Here is a 21,272-nt window from a genome sequence, read left to right on the forward strand (position 1 = left end):
GTCACAACTATTTTCCAATTTTTTTTAAACAAGTTGTTTTTATAAGTTAAAACTAAAAAGTTTTTTAACAAGTTTAACTTAAATTTGTATACATGTTAAGATTAAATTTAACTTTTAAACAAGTTGTTAAACAAAGTTTGCACTATCGTTTAAAAGGTGACAGTAGTTGTTGAATTCATATAGCGAATTTAGAGTGTATGGCCTGTATAGTATGTAAGTTCATGTCTTTATATCTATAATAGCTGTGACTTTGAGATACAGTTTAATATTGTATCTATACTGGATGGGCTTTCATATTGATCTGAAGAGCGATAGAGAGTGAGCAGTGGGAAGCCAACAGGTGACATACTCAAGACAGACTTGCTATTTCTAGAAGACACCTCCTGACTTGTAGGTCAGACAATGGGCGGAACAAGGAGGCAGTGCAGGGTCTGCCCATATGGAAGTAGCAGGGGTGAATCTGATCTATCCTTCCCGTCCGTGTGGCGTTGGCTGCACATGGAGAGAGCCATTGGCACCCGATTCGTTGGAAGCAAGTCCTGTTGAACTCTTCATTATTTTGTCAGTAACATTATCATCATCATTATCACCATCACCATAATCACTACCTCCATTATCATAATAGCCATCATCATCTTCACCAACACCATCATCATCATTAGCATTCTTGAAGTGACTGCAGAAAACGTAAGCCTACATATCTCAGGACGAGTTATGTCTGCCTTCTCAAGAAACTACCCAATGCAGGACCCATGTCCATTTTACTCTGCACTTCAGAGCTTTGCATCAGAGAAGAGGTTGGGTATTATTAACTTTGAACTACATGATGTGGGTATCGTTCAGAAAGAATAAGAAGAGCGGGGCTTTTAAGCTACTCCTGTAGCTTTACCCAAGTGTTTTGTTACGGATATAAATTGATTTCTCTCCCACAATTGTGTTAAGAAATCTGTCATATACATCTATATGAGGGGGAAACAACTCTGCAACTCTGCGTTATTGTAGCTTCCTATTTCAAATGAAAAGGTTTTAAACCTTGGATGCCACATCATACTTGCTGCAAGTGAGTTATAACAGTAAATGCAGTACTCGTGGCAATATCCTGTATTGATTAATAGCCTAGATTTTTGAAAGACTGGGGCAGGGGGTCACCCCCTTCTGATTTTTTTCAACCAAGTACACATTCTGACCCTGCCCCCCTACCTCTACGGCACCCCAAAAATATCGGGACCAAGGCTAGGGCAGGGGCAAACGAACTCGACTTCGATGAGAGCAGCACAAAGCATTCCGAGAGCTGTGTAAGTCAGCAGGCAAGGTGTTGCTACCGGGAGCCGATCTTAATTCTGTTTCTCATGATTAGGGTCACAGTGGGGCGTTGTGATGGTGTGAGAGACATGATTAAATGTGCTGAGACAAGTGTTGCAGCCGGTTGATTCGCCATGTCATTGTTGTGATAATTTCCATTTTATGTTCCGTCTGTCTATAGAACAGGACAGCAAGTCTCAGGCATGTTCCTCAAGCCCCGCCCCCTGCCCATCCCTCTTGACTTTCTTGAAGATTGTCTTTATTTAATTTGTATACATCTATAGCCAGATAGGATTGCTTTCATTTTATTTGCAGTCATGTCAAAGTTCTTCGACAGTTTTGCTTCATTGGAGGACAAATCTTCAGCCATGTTTATATCCCTATTTATATGTACAATATCAGTCCCCATTGATAGACAATTCAAGAATATCCTTATTAATTTCATTAATTGATTGTCCAGCTTCTCATTTATTAAGAAACAGATGAAAAAAATAACCCTTTAATGCAATGAACAAACACATATATGTCTTTCTTTTTTTTCGTTGTTAGAACTTTGTTGGAATCTCAGATCTCACGTTCAGCAGTATTCCTATCTTCAGTTGTCCATCATATACATCAATATACTTTTAATGCATTTTTGTGTCCACGCTCTTTTGTGATGTTTATTTTGAAAGTTTTGTGATTATCAAGGAAGGCGATACAAATTGACTTATCTACGAATGAGGAGAAGTTAGAAGTGATCACAAAATAATTACCTCCCAAATTGAAATGAAAGACTCTGTCTCGGAATCCGTTTTTATTTTGGTTGAAGCTATGGAGTAGCTGGGAGGATTGTTCAATGTTTTCATGACCCATGCCAGATTTGAATGTCAGCCACTCTCGCCCTACCTCCCTGCCTGCCCCCTCCAAATTGCCATGGCAAATCCTCTGTCGTCGGCCTGTCGCTCCACGCTTATTGTCGCGCAAATCTGAGGCAGTGGGACTACAGGGGAGGGAGGGGAAAAGAGCTGTCATGTTGGTTCGGCTGAATTAAGCATCACTCAGCAGTGGCTCGTGCTGCCAACGCTTCATGGCTGTTAGCGCTTTGCTCCTATAACCGGCCAATTTGAAGAAGAAGGGGGGATTTATCTGAAAGTGAGGCTCGCATTCCATTACAATCCAGTTGAAATGTGTCCATATCTACTTTTAAACATCTGTCTTTTAAAAAAAATGCCCTTCCATTCTTGAATGTAAAGAAAATGGTGTCAGCTCTACAACTCTAGTTTTTTTCACACCCCCCCCCCTCCATTCCCATTTGTATACATGTATTCATATCATCCCCCTTGCTTTCTCTCTCTTTGTGCGTTTGTGTGGGTCTCCCGTTCCCTCCAACTCTGCATCCCATATCTGCATTTCCAAAAAGGAAAATTGGAACCAAAGTCTCTAGGAATACACCCAAGCAGCGTGGCGCTGCCACAAATTCAACGTGGGAATGAATACCAGAAGTGGCATGCCTTACCAATACTATACCAATTTTCCCTCGTCCTCGAAATGAGCCGTTTCCCAATCATTTTCATCTTGCCACTGTTTGCCGCTCTCCGCCAACAGTATTTTGTATCTTTTATCCTTTTTGTCTTATGTTTCTCTGAAATGAAAACCAGGAATGGTCTTCTTTATGCGGATAAGACAGTCCCATAGGTGTCACGATTTTCACTAGATTATGGAATGATCGGTTACATATGCTACCGTTTCTATCCTCTAACTAGGTTGTGTTTTGCATGGGCGACTTGCTGAAATTTGATACTTTTGGGATAGAATATTCTATTGTATTTTTGCTATTAAAGGGATACCAGAAGCATCATAAGACTGGAATTTTGGACTTAAATAGTATTAAATAATCCATGATCAAAAGTGACATTGAAAAAAAAAAGAATTTTGCTTTGAGAATTTTTTTTTAAGTCTTAAAAATCCTTTTGTTTCAATGACAAGGTACATTTCTTTGAAATGAAATTTGATTAGATTAAGCTGAGAACAAAATATTAAGCTAAATTTGATAACGGATACTGTTGCCTTTATGTTGAATTTTATCCTCAAGTGGATGCAATCCATCACATTCTACAATATAAACTATGAAGTCTTGTTGGCCTCTGAACCATCCCAAACCAGAGCGACCAACCCTTACATTTTTGCCATGATTATCACCATTTTTGCAACCAATTTATGGCATCTTTTTTCTTCATAAACTCCAAAATTCAAAATACAATTTTAAGTATCATTGAATACAGTTTCTTATTCCCAGAGGTTGGTAGGTCTGGATTTACGCGTCATTTTGAGAATTTCCCTTTTTTTGGTTGGAATTCCTACTATTTTCCAATATGACTTGCTTTTTTTGGGGGGGGGTTGCGAAAAGTTGTCAGGTCTGCTAAACCCTCACGGCCACCACCATGTCCATCAAAGATGTATCAATGTTCCATTACATATCACTTTGTCTTGTCATCATATTGAAAAAAGAGGCAAGCAGCAAGATAGGCCATTCATCCCAGATTACATCCTAATATTGTTTCACCCAAGTCAGGAATGCTCTAGAAAAGCACCCCCGAAAGCCTATGGATTCCTCTAAAGCTTCAAACTCTTTCTAAGTATCATCCGTAGGGCTAAAACCCATTCTTTTTGCGCCTCATCTCTGCTTTCATTGTATTCACGGTTGCTTGTTTAGTCACTAGTTAACTCTTTGATTTTTCTTGTCAAGTTCGGGAGTTTAGATGAGATTGACTTAAAGTGGATGAAGTTTTAAAAGTTGTTTATTTCCATTATTTACAAGCCTACAGCATCAAATGACAGTCAGATTCATCTTCCTAAATTTGGTGTTTCTAAAATCTTACATACATATAATAACACATATTTTAGCATTTATGTAGCGCTTTTCCATATCAGCATGCTCATAGTGCTTTACAATATAAAACAACAAAGATTAGTTTTGCAAGCTTCAGGTGATTACACTATACAGGAAGAGAGGATGTTAGATAGAAATAGGTTTTTAGTTTGTTTTTTGATGATTGTACTGAAAGACGTGAACAGAAGTTCCTTGGGAGACATTGCCAAAACTCCTTCCTTACCTCTCATATTGTAGATCTAAAATTCTATCATTTCACTAATAAGTTGGAATCATTCATGTGGAATATTCTTATGACACTTATAAAGTATATCCTTGACGACCCATTCAGGGATTCTTCTTTACCTTTAAGTTGACTCTACCCTGACTTCTTGACTCGCTAATGGAGTGTAGATCTGTAGGGAGGGAGCGGTTATATAGCCCAACCCGTTGCTAAGAGCTTTTGGGGTTTGGAACTGGTAGTGACCGTGATCTTTTCTGCAGTGCTGGTAGACTATGCGATCAAGCATTTTGTTCTCTTTTTTCATGAGTGAAAAATATTAATGTCTAATACTTGTACAAAATTTTATTGGTGTGTGAGGGTCGTCTTTGCAGAAGTTCCTGGCGTACCGGTGTCGATCGTTCCCTGAAAAGTATTTGAGATGTAGTCGGAAATATTTTCAAATATGAATACTGCACTAGATAAAATTTACACCCAAGGCAGTGATTGACTATGATGGGAAAAGTTGGAAAGGAAGGACACAACTTTAGAGCTTTGGAAACTATTTCTTTATGGTTTTAAATATATTGCCATCTACTCAAAGACATGTCTTGCCTATATAAATATGATTGATCATTTTTTTATCAAGATGTTCTTGAAAGAAAAAGTGATTTTCTTATCACATAACATAAAATTTTGACACTTTTGGCTTCTCATAATTTTACCATAGAGTTAGACCATGGTCTAAGTTAAACCTGCCTTCAGAATACAGGCCAGTGTGCTAAGAAGAATATCAGTTGGTTCATGCATAGAGCTGTAACTCTATGGTTCATGTTTAAACAGATATCACTCTTCTTTCATCCAGAAGACCGATCAATCACAATTCTTTTCATCATACATTATTTGTATAATGCCTTGACAAGCATCCCCGTGCAGCTAGTCATTCTTGGTTCATCTGTAAGTCAGGTACGATCGTTCGACCGTACCTGGCAGGGATTCTCTGACATTTGCTATGGCATCATCCGCTCCTGTAGAAACTCTGCTAATTAAAGATTAAATGTATATAGAGGAGAGCACATTGTAAAATATTTGGAAACCTTAATACATTGATCCATCAGTGTATCACTGGCAGTGTGAATAGAATGTTATAGCCTTCAGTATATTCTAGTTAGAAAGAAAAACTCTCCCGATTTCTTGCGAATGTTGAAAGAAATTGAATACAGGCATCGTCTAGACTAACGTCGGCATTATAATAAGTGTCCAAACAAGTTAATATCATGTATGAATGTGTATCACTCCTGCTCATAGCACTGCTGCAAAATCCGGATAGATAATATTTACGTTTCCTTATGACTCTAGAGCCTGTGGACATAACCATTCCTCATCTAATATGTGTGAAAACAAAATCAACACTGAATCTTCCTGCTCAAATCAGATAATGGGAAGTTATTATTAAAGGACAAGTCCACTCCAACAAAAAGTTGATTTGAATAAAAGGAGAAAAGTCCAACGTGTATTACACCAAAAATTTCATCAAAATCGGATATAAAATAAGAAAGTTATGACATTTTAAATTTTTGCTTAATTTCGCAAAACAGTTGCACATCCTGGTCGATATGCAAATGAGCAGACTGATGACATCAGCAACACACTTTTTCTTTTGTATTTTATCATATGAAATATGAAAAATTTTCTCCTCATGTCATGTAAAACAAAAAATTATTCCTCCCTGAACTTGTGGAATTACCATTATTTTGACAGTTTATGGTGAAGTCAAGTTTGTTTCTATTGCCAAATCTCTAAAAATTGAAATATTGTATAATTCAAACAAAAAAAACAAAAGAAATTGTGAGTGAGAAACATCGACTGTCTCATTTGCATATCACTGAATTGTGCATATAACTGTTTTGCGAAAAATAAGCGAAGATTTAAAATGTCATAACTTATTTTATATGCGATTTTGATGAAATTTTCAGTGTTTAAATGCTTGTTTGATTTTTGCCGATCGATTCAAATCCACCACTCTCTGGGATGGACTTGACTTTTAATGGAACCTTGATATTCCGCTGGTTTTCCAGAAAGTCAGATTTTTAGGCCTGCTACAGATTTGAACTGTGTTTTATATAAAGGCAAATGTTAAATAATAATCCTACCCTGAAAACTTTGTACACTCCCAGTCCTTCAGATCATTCTGAATTTGAAATCTTTACTCTAATGCCATGTCTCCATAGAATGAAGACTTGAGTACTTGTTTCGGGAGTGAAGAAGGGTTCATCTCTTTGATAGACCCAATGATATTCCTGTCGGGGTGATACCCACCATTAGTTTGACACGATATAGGGAAACCCTAGATGACAGGAACGAGGGCTCGGCTTTCCAGTATGGGCGAAACAAATAGCTGAACTACAAACTTACACCACCATCGTTGTTTAGCCCTAATCAAATTATCCGGCCATCCTATAGAAGGGTAACATGCGTGACCTTTCCTGAAACTATGCGGCAGCGGAGCTCATCTTCAACTACCATTGTTCATTACCATTGATTAGTCTTGACTAATCAGACTTTCATGGTTTCATTGTCCTTTTGAATTACTGCTTTGGATAGGTGATGGAGCAAGGATTAGAAAACGAGTGTGCAAAATAAGATCAAAGAACTAGAAAAGTGTCAGCACGTTCGTCGCTGCATTGTGAGATTTACAGATCACTCTGCCTAAGCTTAAGTTATTGTTACTATGGAAATATATCTGACTTGGAGAAATTTGACTGAAAAGAAGAAGAAGATGTCTTTGTTTTGCATAATCTGGTCTGACATATTACTCTGACTGGGGTGAATATTTGGCTTATAGAAGATCGACTTGTGCAAATCAACCTGTATAGTGTCTGCTGAAATATATCTTCTGGACAATGCCAAAAAATATCTACATCTCACTCCATGGATGTGGGACCTGTCTGTCTCTGATTCCTGGTGGCCATTTCATAGAGCTGTTCGTAAGATAAGAGCGACTTTAAGAACGACTGGTGATCCTTTCTTACGCACTTAGCCATCGCCAATGAATATACCATTTATCACAAGAAAGGATCACCAGTCGTTCTTAAAGTTGCTTTTAACTTACGAACAGCTTTATGAAACACCCACCTGGTTCTTTTTGACAGTCTGCCATGCTCTCAAATGATCATGACTTGGTCAGTTTATGAAGTGAAGTCAAACTTGAGAAAAGTGGAAGTCGGTTGCACCAAAAGATTGATTATTTTATAGAATTACCCTTCCTTATTTGCAGAGTTTGCCTCTCAGAACCTCCAAGCAGGCAGGTTCAAAATGAATTCCAAAATATCTCCTCCCAATCCACTCATTTGTTTCAAAATGGCTTCATATCTACTATGGATTACTTGTTGCATTAACAAGACCTTCTGTAATGAGTATATGTTTCATATTTGCTCATAAAGTCTCATTTTACAATGATAAGGTATTCTTGTTTCTATTTATTACAATACACAATTTGTGTGGATCGTTGTGGCCCAGTGGATTAGTCTCCGGACTTTGTAACAGAGGGTCGTGGGTTCAAATCCCAGCCATGGCGTAGTTTACTTCAGCAAGAAATTTATCCACATTGTGCTGCACTCAACCCAGGTGAGGTGAATGGGTACCTGGCAGGAATGTATTCCTTGAAATGCCACAGCGCTGTATTGGCTGCGGGACTAAAGCCAGGGTAATAATATCCAAGTCCTTTGGAAGCGCATAGAGCTGTTATTTGTAATATGTTATGCGCTATACAAGAACTGACTACTATTATTACAATACGGGCTAATCTGGCATTGGACTGTGCGGAGCCGATACTCCCTCAGACACAATTCTTGGCCCATATTTTGAACTCCAGTTTAATTATAAGCCTCAAACATTTCTCTACACATTATGCTTCATGAGAGTTAAGGAGGTTCTTTTTTATGCTTTAATGGTGGAGAAAACTTTTTTCTATCATTTCAAGATGGTTTGCACTTTTGAGTGCCAGATATGCCGATAAGTTGGCCATGTACACATAGTTAGAGAGCTCTGCATCACATTAAGCTCCCGGTTAGCCCACTTTAGTACATGATTAAACCAGAGTTCATACACAATGCAGGCCAGTGAGTGCAAACCAATATTGTGTTATGATTATACTGTTAGTTTATACACCGTCTTTCATGTCCTGTTCGTTTGCCATAGCATCAACCAGCTCCTGCCCCCCCCCCCTCTCCTAAGTTTGTATCATCAACATGGTTTCGTCATCACCCGATGGTCGGTCGGCCAGCAAAACTCCTCACTGGAATGCGCTGGATTGGATGACAAATGAGAAAAACGGTTGGTGTGTTTTGCTGCTCCCTTCTACTGGTGCCTAACTTTACATGTGACTTTGTGGCTTAGTTTTCGCTGCTCCCTGCCTCCTCAGGATTGGAAAGAGGTTTAGTGTTTTTGAGGGGAACGAAATACTCTTCTAAGCTATCCAATACAATTGTATGTACATGTAGGAAATTGTGCTCCTATTCTTCTGCAGTACCCTAATGAGCGGCTAATGTACATTAAACCTCGTGGAAATCAGTGCTGTTTATCAAAGGGTGACAACTGTTAAACAGGGGTGCATTTCATGTAAAGAATTGTCAGCGACTTTAGCAGACAAATGTTATAAGCCACTGAAATCCTGGTATCTGATTGGCTCAGAACAAGTTGATCATTGAAAATTAATGACTGTTTGCTTCATGAAACGCTCCCCAGATTCAGAATGGACATTGAAAACTGTGGCTCAGAACAAATTGGTCATTGAAAGTCCATGACCATTTACTTTGTGAAACACTGCTGATTAACAGTAAACATTGAAAACTCTTAATAGGTCTATTTTTTTTCATTTCACTTTTGTTCTTAATTCTTTCAAAATGTTTATAGAACTGAAATATTTCCCTCAGTACCCCTTACATAAGTGGCTCTGACTGTCCTCAACATGCCTGTTCCTTGTGAACTCATGGCTAGCTATTGCATAATGTAGATTGACAGAGCAGTTCTGAATCTCTGCTTGACCCAAGACACCTAAGGTCAGGAGAAAAAGAATTAGATGCACAGCTTGTCTTCCTATTCAATGCTGTAGAGGGTAATATAGAAGCACCAGTGACAAATGTAATTATGCAAGATGATTCGGGGAGAAGCTGTAACAGTTCCTGGTGTCATCCATGAAACTTGGTTTAATGGAAGTAGAAGATGCAGAGGTTTGGAGATAAGTAGATCACTGACTTCCTTTTTCACCTCCAACAATCTTTGGAGCTGGGGTTAGAGTGAGGATGGCAGAGTTGGGAAGATGGTGGAATCTAAATTAGAGTTTGGGTAAGGGTTAAAAGGATGTCAAACAGAGAATTGTTGGTTCCCCATTCTTAACAAGATGGTTTTCTTATTCTCAAGTTCAATGTGTGTGTTAGTAGTCATGTTTAACCAAATTCTTTGGTTTTTTCTAGATTTAAAAAATGGAATAAAAATGAAAGTTAATTTTCAGTTTTATTGTGTTGTTCCTGTTGTACTTGATCAAACTGGTATTTTTCACTAATAGGTAATTTCTTAGGATCAAAATGAGAAATACATGATCATCTTTAGTGCAAAGTTTTAAATCCAGCACTGGCATACTCTCTGCCCTTACTCATAAAGATATAAACATGCCATATGCCCCCTTATTTTGTGCCTTTTGAGTTAGAGTGGTTTCAAATAGGCTGTCAAGTTGTTTGAATGTTAATGATTTAAAAAAAGGACTTTTCTTTTTTTGTTCCTTGCAGAAAGAAATTAACACTTTGTAAAATGTTATCAATTTAGTGATTTGTAAATTGTTATGCAATAGGGGTCATAGTTTTAAACATTTTATCAAGTACTCTAGTTTAGCTATAAAGTCATAACTTTCAGGTGATTTAAACGATAATGACAAAATTTCTTTCATCCAGGGTAGTCTGTTGTAATTATGAGTCATTCAAACTCGTCCAATTCTACCTTTCCCCCTGTATGACCTCTCAAACAATTTTGTAATTTGATTCTTTCCGCATTTCATACTCCTTCATTTCAATCCTCAGAAGGAGGAAAAAATACTGGTAGATAAAAGAGGCATAGTGACAAAAGCCGCTATTGTATCTTGAACTTCCTGTTTGAAGGAATCCAAGCGATTTTGCCTGTCGCCATCTCCCGAAACTTGAATCTTCCCTCGAAAAAAAATCGATTAGATATCTGGATGGAATTGTGTTCTTTTTAGTAGTAGCTTATTAATGATCAGACTCTGCGCCATTCCGCAGAGTTCAAGAAGTTAAGAGAAACCACTTCAGGTATTCTGCTAGAGAGACAGGCTGGTAATAAGAGATGCCCAGAGAGAGAGAGAGAGGGGGTGGTTGTGTTCATACTCTGATCATGTAACTGGTTCTGTGAATGATGAGAGATGCTGATAGGAGATGCCCAGAGAGATAGAGGGGGGGGGGTGTTCATACTTAGGATATTTAACTGGTTCTGGTATTAAAAGATGCCCAGATAAAGGGTGAGACAGTGAGAGGGTGGTCATGTTCATACTTATGACATGTGACTGGTTCTGGAAGTAATAGGAGCTACCCAAAGAGAGTGGTGGCTATGTTTCTACCTTGGACATTTAAGATGTTTCACTGGTTCTGAAAGTCATAGAAGATGCCACAGAAATAGTGAGAGAGACAGGGGGTGGGGTAGTTGTGTTCATACTTTATACACTTTACTGCTTGTGGAAGATGTCCACAGAGAGAGAAAGGGGGTGGTCACATTTAGCTGGTTCTGTTCAATTGATGTCATTTGGATTGAGAGCAATGTATGCATGGATATCTAGGGATGATGATACAGCTTCATAGCAATAACAACGACATGAATGATACGATTATTGAAATGCCTTTTTCAGATCAACCAAACTTTTGAACATCAGGAAATGTATTCAATCCACCATTCCTGAATAATCCAAGATGATTCACGATATTTAGAACTTAGTAGCAGTGCTTATGAACTTAAAATGCCTTTATTTGAATGAATAAGCCCAGTTTATTCATCTCATTATAAAATATGTTTGATGATTATTTCAAAGAAAATCAGGCAGGTTTTAAAGGTACACACATGTTCTGTTCACAACTACAACTACTTATTGGACCCTTTAAGTGCATGAACTTCTTTGACGGATGTGAAAAGGGTCGGCAGATGCACTTGTAGGCTGTAAGATGATCGGGGTATCGGAGCTCGCGCCAGACCCGTCAGCACTATATTGTCTTTCTCTGCCACAATATTGGTGCTCTGCCTCTGACGGGACCCTGGGGACGAAGAGGGAGGGGGGGAGTGGGGTGTAGCTCGTGCTTGAATCCAGTCACTAGGATGGCTATATCTAAAGGTCATTTAAGAGTAAGGTAGTGTCTGAATGCCCGAATAATTCTGCTGAAATTTTGCAAAATGAGTACCTGTTTGGTATTTTTTAAAGAGTATGAAACTTGGTTTGCCCCGTTGCGTTGATTTCTTTATTACCATCTTCATTGTATGAATTCTTTATGTTTGAATTCAGATCGGAAGGCTAGATGCATGTAACTTGTAAGGCAATTAAAGGCTACGGGCTGAACTCTTAAATTATGCAGCTGAAAGCTCGTGAAATGAGTACCTGTTCAGTATCTTTAAAAAGTATGAAAATTGTTTGAACTGTTGCATTGATTCATTCCTGTCTCCTCCCATCTTCCAAATTTTTCTTTTCAGATTTCAAGTTAAAGAAAAATATACACTCAAAAACGTCTTATACACTATCAAGACAATTGATATGAAAGTCTACAAGGCTAGCCTTTCTCATATGGCCTATCAGGGGATTTTAAGAAGTAGGTAGAAGGAGCAAGAGGAATCGGTCACAATGTGGTGATACCGAACATGCCCTTTGATAATGTAACATTGAAACATGAACGTGTGTAAACTTGGCAGGACTGGTAACAGAATATGGGTTCATCCTGAGTCTGATGTCACTGCACATTAACTGAATACACATTGTGAGTGAAGAAGGGTTTTGCTACCACTCATTTCCCAATTACAACGTGAACTACGTCCTGTCAGCTGGCATTGAACACCGATCCTGAAGAAACATGACGAAAGAAAGAGAATCTGGCTTTCTCCATCTACTGTTAAGATTGGATGACATACTCTCTTAGTCTGCAGGCAGAAACTTTTGGTTTTTGCTAAGAGCATACTACAGAGTTGACTTGATTTACTCTTATGATGCATGACCACACAGGAGCCTCTAGACAATACCTTGTGAGTCTTGACTGAGGTTATTATTATTTTCCATGCCATGCAGGGACTGAGACAAGACTAGTGTTGAGCCAGTTAATGGACGATGTCTCAATCAATTTTGCCTTCTTGAGTTTGAGCAATTGCTAGTATTCTCTTTTTTATTAGTAACTCAATTTCTGATTTCAACATGTCATATCAAAGCACACCAAACTGTAACAAATGAAAACTAAGATATTCTGATCTTGGGAAAGAATGAAACCAACATTGCAAATTATATATCCCTTCTTCAGCCATCTTGTATTAGCACCTCTCTTCCTACCCCCACTGCCCTGAGCGCCATGATGGCCCACTGTGTGTGCATTAACTGAAGACCGCAGGAACTGAGCAAGCTGCTCTTCTGCACAGGATATCTGTCCTAGTTGGACACCACAAATTAGGTTGAATAAGTCAGGAATGAAAACAGAAAAAAAGTGCCTGGACTAGTATCTTTAAGGACATCACAAATTGCATTTGCTTCTATAGATACGACTAATAGCATCTTATCACATTAGATAGTTCTGTCATGGTCTATTTCCTACAATTGTTCACACCGAACCTTTGTGTTCTCAATGTATTGCTGTGTCCATAGAGATAATTTGGACCTCCCAGCTCGTCTGTCTTGGCAGCACCAACAATTAACTATACATGTACATGCTCAAATTTGAAGTCAATCACAATGCCCCATATTGCTTGCCTTTCTCATTTTCACTCGTTTACTGAGAACACAGTGATTTTCAGTCAAGTGAGAGTTTTTATGAAGGATTTCTTATCAGGCAATTGATATAGTTTGCACAGAATCATATCTCAATATTTGCCCTTGCATTTCAAGTAGGGTATAAAACTTGACCCTCAGATATTGTGCTTTAATATTTGAAATCCTTAGAAACCACTGGCTATGGCTACATACATGTAAATACTCTTAAAAGTTAAGATATGTATCAGGATGAGTGGGAAATAGCAAGAGAGATGGAAAAGAGCAAGATTGATGGATGGGAGGAGAGAGGGAGAAATCAAAAGGAAAAGGAAAGAAAGGAGAAATGAAATTTGGTAGGGTATGGGGAGGGTGGCATAGACGGCATCATCTAGATATAAACTCTGATGATAGTGAATATGATGGTAAATTTTTAAAAGAAAAGGGGGATCCAGAAGTGGAATCAAGCAGATGAGTGGAAAAAAAACAGGCGAGAGCGAAAACTTATTCCTAATCTTAGAGAGAACGATGAAAAATAAAAGGAGAAAAATAAGAAAGACAAGTGAAGATAGGGAAAGTTTGATTAAAGAGAATGAGAAAGTTCATTAGCAAAGAAAAGATTTTAGGGAGAAAAAATGAATACAGGAGTGGAAAGTGGAAGACAAGTTGAAATAAAGGGGAGGAGAGTTTCATGAAAGAGAAAATGGAATAGCAAACAACACAGAAAGAAAAGAGCTAATGCGAAGGACAAAAGAAAGAGATAAAGAGAAGAGGAGTAAGATTGGGGTCAAGGGATAACAACATTGGATGTGTAGGTTTAAGAGAAAAAGGGGGTTAATCCGTTGCCTATCAGCAGAATGTTCTGACTCTCCCGATTAGTCGATCCATGATCGACCACATCAAGAGATAAGAAAACCATCAGGAATGTTCTAATATCTGCCCCTTTCTCCTGTCTTCTTCAACCTGTGACTGGAGGCAATGTCAATGCTGGACCACCAGGGGTGGACCGGACCGCATCAATTGCTCCAACATGTCATTCTCCTCCAGATTTTCACCCGTTTTCCCATCTTTTCCGCTCATCCCAGTCAGCCAGCCTGATGACTTTTGTCTGTGGCTCTCCGTCCATATTTTGATGGTTTATGCCCAGTGTCTCCATGTTGTTTCATGTGTGTGTGTGATGTAAAGGAAGAAAGGAAGATTCCTGTCAAATCCCATCATCGCATCCTCTGACAAGAGATGCAGGAAGTCTTCTTCATTGGTGTCAGTCACAAATATTTTCCTTCAAAAATCCTTTTTTTCAACCTCTCATTCTTTCTGAATGAGAATAAAAACTTTGCCTATAGTATAAAGTTGAATCTTTAGAGAATACAGAAATCTGTTTGACTCAGGAGAAATCCAACTTAGAAGAGGTATAACAAAAGTTTTGCATAATCTGGACACATAATCTAGAGCTCGGTGATCGATGGTGGGGTTGATATAAGTGATCATACAATGTAAATCAATGCAACCAATCGTGGAAATCAGCAGTCAAAAAAAATTACTGTCGACTTGGGCAATTATTGGACTCATGGAAGGCTTACTTATAGGGAAAAAATACATGGGGCGGGGCTATTAAGCCCCCAAAATTCTCAAAAGAGCCATGGATTGGAAACTAACAACAGGGACCCTGAAAATCCCCATTCATCGCAATGTTAAATGTCAAGTCCACCGTAGAAAATTGCTGATTTTAATCAAAAGAGAAAAATAAAACAAGCATAACGCCGAAAATTTCATCAAAATCGGATATAAAATCAAAAAGTTATGACATTTCGCTTATTTTTCACAAAACTGTTGTATGCACATCTCAGTGACATTCAAATGAGAGAGTCGATGATGTCCCTCACTATTTCTTTTGTTTTGTATTGTTTGAATTATATATTATATTAATTTTCACAGATTTGACTATAAGGACTAACTTGACTTCACCATAAACTGTTAAAATAATAAAATAATGGCAACTCCACATTTTCAGGGAGGAATAAAACTTTGTTTCACAGTGAGTGGGTGACATAATCAGTCTGCTCATTTGCATACCGACCAGGATGTGCATATAACTATTTCGTGAAATTAAGCGAAAATTTGAAATGTCTTAACTTTCTTATTTTACATCCAATTTCGATGAAATTTTCAGTGTTATGCTTGTTGGATTTTTCTCCTTTTATTCAAATCAACTTTTGTTGGGGTGGACTTGTCCTTTAAAGCTTGTTTCATGTTGCATATTTAGGCAGTAATTTGTGAAAAGTAGCCCTAGAATATAAAAAAATGACAATCTTTTGCCTGCTTACTTACGCAAGTTAACCTGAACATTAGTTTCACCCTTTTTCTTATTCTTCGGAAACCTTGTCCTCTATGAAGTGATCCCACTGGCTGGTGCCATAAAGGGGAACACCACACCAATATGTGCCCTAGTTGTAGAAAATCCTTAATACTACGGATTAGATGAATGAGAAAGTGAAAGCCCTTATAGCCTGTTAGTTAACAATATCCACATGCCCGATATCATAACTCTGATATGATGTGGATATTATCATGTGGATATCATTATCCAGCAATGGTTCCCAAATGGAAGATGAAAGCGATATTGAGCTTGGAGAGTCTTCCAAGGTTTAGTAGAAGAGAGTAGAAAGCTGACTGGGAACTTTGAGATCATTACTGTAAAGACCTTTCTTTTCTTTTTAATTCCTTTGTATTGTTTCAAATGAGAACCAAGTATGAATCACCGTTTCATCTGTGTGACATCAGAGACAGTCTGTTTTTTCCTTTAATTGTATGACTTGTTAATATTGTGTTTTTGTGTGTGCATGTTAAGCCAATATAACATTTAATGACGAAAATTAAAAATTTATGGAAAGCTTCAATTTGGCTTTCCATAAATTTGTGAACAAGGCAAACTGAAAGCAGTTCATGCACTGTTGCTGATTGGGAGATCATATACTGTCAGAGAGTACAATATAAATCAATCTACTAATCTCTCTCCTCGCGTTCATTTCTTCATTTTTCCATCAACCATAACTGTCACAATCACTACTAACATACCTTTATCTCAAAAGCATTCCATACACATGCCACCAGAAATATCCAAGGCGGGGTATATATAAAAAAAGAGGTGTATATTGATGTTGGGATGATGTAATTTCCGGAGCTATGACGTCCTCACCTTGGTACATTTGAAAGCATGGTTACACCGTGAGAGCGTTTTAAGCATGCCACCCATACGGGACCCCTTTATGTCTATTTACATAACTGGTGGTGTCAGATAACTGATTTGTTGTGCTTGGCTTCAAGATAATTATGGAAAGAAAAATTGTGGTGAGATAAAAATGATAAAACCTAAAATAATGTGCTAATCTGGATGAGGCATGAAGACCTAAAGACTCTATCTCCTTGTTTCTTTTTTTTGTTCTTTCTTCTCTCCCCCCCCCCACTCCTTTCCTTCTCTGCCTTTAGATTTGCACCCCCCCCCACTCATATCCTTCTCTGCCTTTAGATTTGCCCCCCCCCCTTTGTCTGTTTTGCCAATCTTCATTACATAATTGTTTCATCATTAGCATTCTTTAATTTCATTTGTCTTTCATTCCAAATAACTTTATGGCATTAGAGTTATTTTCCATTTCATTTCTTTAATCAGACATCTAAATTTAGTTATTTCCCTTCATACCATTGATAACCATTTAGTTGTGTAAAAAAATAAATGTCTCTCTTTGGGCTTTGTTTTAGATAACCCCTAGATACATTCAAGGAAATTTGTTCATGCATTCAACATGAAACTCCTGAAATTTAAGTCTAGCTTTTGAGTAAAGAATCGTCTGTATTAGAATCGTTGGACTGTGATGATTTCATTATTCTTACCTGCTTTTATAATCACAACATGCCATTTTTTTATCGATGATGACTTTCAATTATCAACATTATTTCTTGTATTTCTTCTCTTTGCCATTGTTCAGGTTGGAGATAGTCTACAGAGGAAAATGAGAATGAGACCAGACAAGGCTCAGCTTGTGCACCAACACATTCTAGAAGGTAGAGTCAAGGATCGCATCTTCTTGGGTGTGGTCTGGGAGATAGAGGTGGTGGTAGTGAGGATGGTGTGTGGGGGAAACGGGTGTGGTCTGGAAGATGGATATTGTGGTGAAGACGGTATATGGATGAAATTAATGTAGTCTGGGAGATGGAGGTGGTGATGGTGGTGCTGGTGATGATGGTGATGATGATGATGATGATGATGGTGGTGGTGGTGGTTTTGGTGGTGGTGGTGGTGTTGGTGGTGGTGGTGATGATGATGTTAATGATGATGATGGTGATGATGATGATGATGGTGGTGGTGGAGGTGAAGGTGGTGGTGGTGGTGGTGGTGGTGGTGGTGAAAATGATGATGATGATGATGAGCAAGATCATATAAATGGCTTGCAGTAATGCTTAATAGGGCTAGTGACCCCACAAAAGGTTTCATGTTTTCATGCAAAGGACATGAAAATACAAGGTAGGACTAAAAAAAAAATCCCTTTTAAAAATATCCAATCACAATCTTTTACTCTTGCAGATACCAATATGGAGCCCATGGTTAGTGCCACACATCAGCGACTAAAGAGGGCCCGGATTGAACAGGACCTGGACTGCAAGATCAAGAACAGACCCGGTCCTCTTGAACTCATCGAAGGCAACATCTTGAAAGCAGAACATTTTGTGGAGCAGGCTGTCAAAGGTAATAATAATAGTAACGGTAATGATAATATAGGGTGCTTGTATAGTGCACATTTCCACCTTGTCAGGTGCTCAAGGCACCCTGACTTTACCCCAGCTAAGCTTGTTTACTGATTCCAATACATGAAAATTCAGGTATGAATTGCCTGGTTCATAACATTTAGAAACAGGTCAATATTATAATACATTGATTTCAGTGGGGCTGTTATGTATTCATTGGGTTATATCTTGGGCCACCATGAACCGATTCCCACCTACCTAACTATGGTATAGAAAATGCTGATTTGGAAAATTTATGAAGTTACACTTCCGTACGCTGTATGTTGCAAGCTAAGAATGACATATTTCTAATTATGGTTTGTGTATGATTGTATTTTCAGATGGCAAGGTCAAGTTTCTGAAGACTAATGAGATGGATACGTGTGATGATTCACCTTATAACTTTGATGAGGACAGTCAAGAGGGGGGTAGCGATGAACCCATGTCACCCCCTCAGCTCTACTCCCAGCAATCTGATAATCCTCCAAGCAGTGTAGGGAGTATACCCTCACCCCCGGACTTTACTTCATACTATGACCATCACATGATTCCTCCTTCAATAACTTCCAGCAGCCCTATTCAAATTAGGATTCCATCGACCACCCCGACGACAATGTCGATGATCACGATAAAGCAGGAGCCAGGTGTCACCAGCCCCCCTCCGATTGTCAGCATGCCGAACACAGTCACGTCATCGTCGCCGTCGAGCAGTAAGAGCGGGTCGTCATCGTCCTCGAGCTCAAAGAATTCTAGGAAGAAACAGACGAAGAGGAATAAGCCAAAGGAGATAAAATTCCACGAGTACAAGCCTCCTAATGAACAGGCAAATAAACTAGCGATTCCACCCAATGCCAGTAACCCTTATAACTTGTTGTTAATGCAGCAGCAACTGCTTCTGCAACTTCAGCTGTTACAACAGCAGCATCACCAGCTTATTCTACCCAATGCTCCAAACATGAGCACGACGACATCCAGCAAATTATCATCAAACAGTAATCAGGGGTCTCAATCTCCAAGCAGTACCACGGTGACGAGCTCGTCCTCACCGACACCTCAAGATAACAAGGCTAATGTGGCCAACTGCACAAAGACAAGAATCCTCTCAAACCTTGAGGATATGAAGGTTTCAGAGTTAAAGATGGAGTTGAAGAATAGAGGACTTCATGTATCTGGCACAAAGCCCCAGCTTGTAGAGCGGTTACGCCCCTATGCGGATGTGTCTATGTCACCCGTAGCGACTGCAAATTCCTCTAATCAAGATGTCACGTCATCGTCAACATGTTCAGGAACAAGTGGTACCAAGGTCACAAGCTCAACTGATGCTGGTCAAGAGGTTGCGAGTGAGACTAGCAGCGCAAGGGCATCTATGAGTTCACCGCCAGTGTCTCCTCCTGACTTCAAATCTCCAGTCTCTGTAGCCACTTCTGAGATGTCTGACCCTGCTTCTCCCGGCAGTGCCTTTGATCCAATGTCCCCTTCCACATTCCAGATGGCACCACCTCCATCGGTCACCACCAATCCCGGTTCAGTTGTCTCGGCATCCTCACCCCCCAGTGTTTTCAGCCCCAGCTCAGAAAGCATACAGAAGCAGCAGGTCCAGACCAATGTGCAGATGCTGAACTCTTTCCAGAATCAAACCTTCCAGATGGAGTTGAACGACAGCAACTCTGTCATGGAGCAGGTGATGGACATGTCTGCTCAGTTGGCTTACAACGATCCGGCGGTCAGCAGCGATATTCTCCGCAAACAACAACAGAAGATCGAAGAGCTCCAGAGGGCTCTCAGGTTATCACAGCTCCAACTGCGCCAACACCAGACAAACTTGCAGTCACCTATCCTGAGTCCACCTCCTGCTCCACCACCTCCACCGGCTCATACTGCAGCCCCTTCTGGAGCAACTGGTGTATCGCCCAAAACGGGTTCTCCGATCAAGCTTGCAAGCATCAATCCGCCTCCACCTCCCCCTCCTCCAATAAGCATGCCATCCATCAACAATCCTCCAGCGACGACCATTTCAACGGCCATCAAACCACCACCCCCTCCCATAACAGCAGTTCACATCAAGTCCCAATCCCCTCCGAAGCAGTCCTCCCCACCTGTGTTCCAACCTCCAGACTTTGCCACATCCTTGAACCAGCAGCAGAGGACCTTTACCTTCACCACACCCTCACCCAACGGTCAACCCTTCCTCTTCTCAAAGACGACTCAAGAAGTCAAACCAGGGGCATTGTCTAATGGACTCTTGCCTGGACAGAAGTCGTCGTCTTTGCCCAGCAGTCCGACCGATCCGGATGCAGTTCTGGGTATCCCCAGTGGGGCCAGTCTACCGGCCTACAACAGTCCACCACCTAACTATGAAGAGGCTGTCAGACAAACCAAGGAAAGAAAGGTATGTGTAACACTCCAACCTTTTTACACTCTTTCTTATTCACTGGGGGTGGGGTGAGGGGAAGTAAAATATCGGCAATCGAAAGATTCTTAGTGGATATGTCTTCACTCTTAAACAAAACTTTGCAGAAATCAAAATATAGGGGTTTTTTTTAATTACTGTAAGATGTATCCATGACTAAAAACTTGTACTTCAAAATTAATGTACACTGTACCATTACCATGTTTAAACTAAAATTGTTTATTTTAGGGTGTATATTGATTATTTTATTTATTTCAGTAATATCATTCTCTCTAAACTTTCCTGTGTCTCTTGTAGGCTCACCTCGGCTCCCTCTTGAATCCTATCAACACGGAGACTGGTGAACCAAGGATGACAAAGAGCCAAGACCTAGATGATCTTCTGGAGGTTCTGGTTGATCATGGATGTAAGTACATCAAGATTTGGGGAAAAAAGAAAAGCAGATCAACTCTGAATCAGATTCATGTTTATGAATTAGGCCTGATTAAATCTTTTGGTGTTGTATAAATATATGGCTATGTGAATGCAGTATTTTTTTAATCAATTTAGTACCTGCAATTAAAAAGAAAATTAGAATTGGTGAAATCTTTCTATCATTACTGACTCATTATTTCTCTGTTCAAATATTAAAGGATGTATTTTATTCAGTTTATTTATGTATTCTCAAGTATGAAAATATTTATAGGAATATGGTCCAGTTGTGGATACTCTTCATATC

General features: G+C 39.3%; 1 protein-coding gene across 1 annotated transcript in view; it reads left to right on the forward strand.

The window, feature by feature from the left end:
* Window positions 1–21,272, forward strand: part of LOC121423027 (myocardin-related transcription factor A-like) — a 40,178-nt gene that overhangs the window by 11,713 nt on the left and 7,193 nt on the right. Inside the window, exons 3-6 of the mRNA XM_041618298.1 lie at window positions 17,349–17,424; window positions 17,945–18,106; window positions 18,486–20,533; window positions 20,852–20,960. Of these exons, the coding sequence (XP_041474232.1) occupies window positions 17,349–17,424; window positions 17,945–18,106; window positions 18,486–20,533; window positions 20,852–20,960 (2,395 nt within the window). The remainder of the gene's footprint in view (window positions 1–17,348; window positions 17,425–17,944; window positions 18,107–18,485; window positions 20,534–20,851; window positions 20,961–21,272) is intronic.

Source organism: Lytechinus variegatus, chromosome 10, assembly GCF_018143015.1.
Source record: "Lytechinus variegatus isolate NC3 chromosome 10, Lvar_3.0, whole genome shotgun sequence".
Lineage (NCBI taxonomy): Eukaryota > Metazoa > Echinodermata > Echinoidea > Temnopleuroida > Toxopneustidae > Lytechinus > Lytechinus variegatus.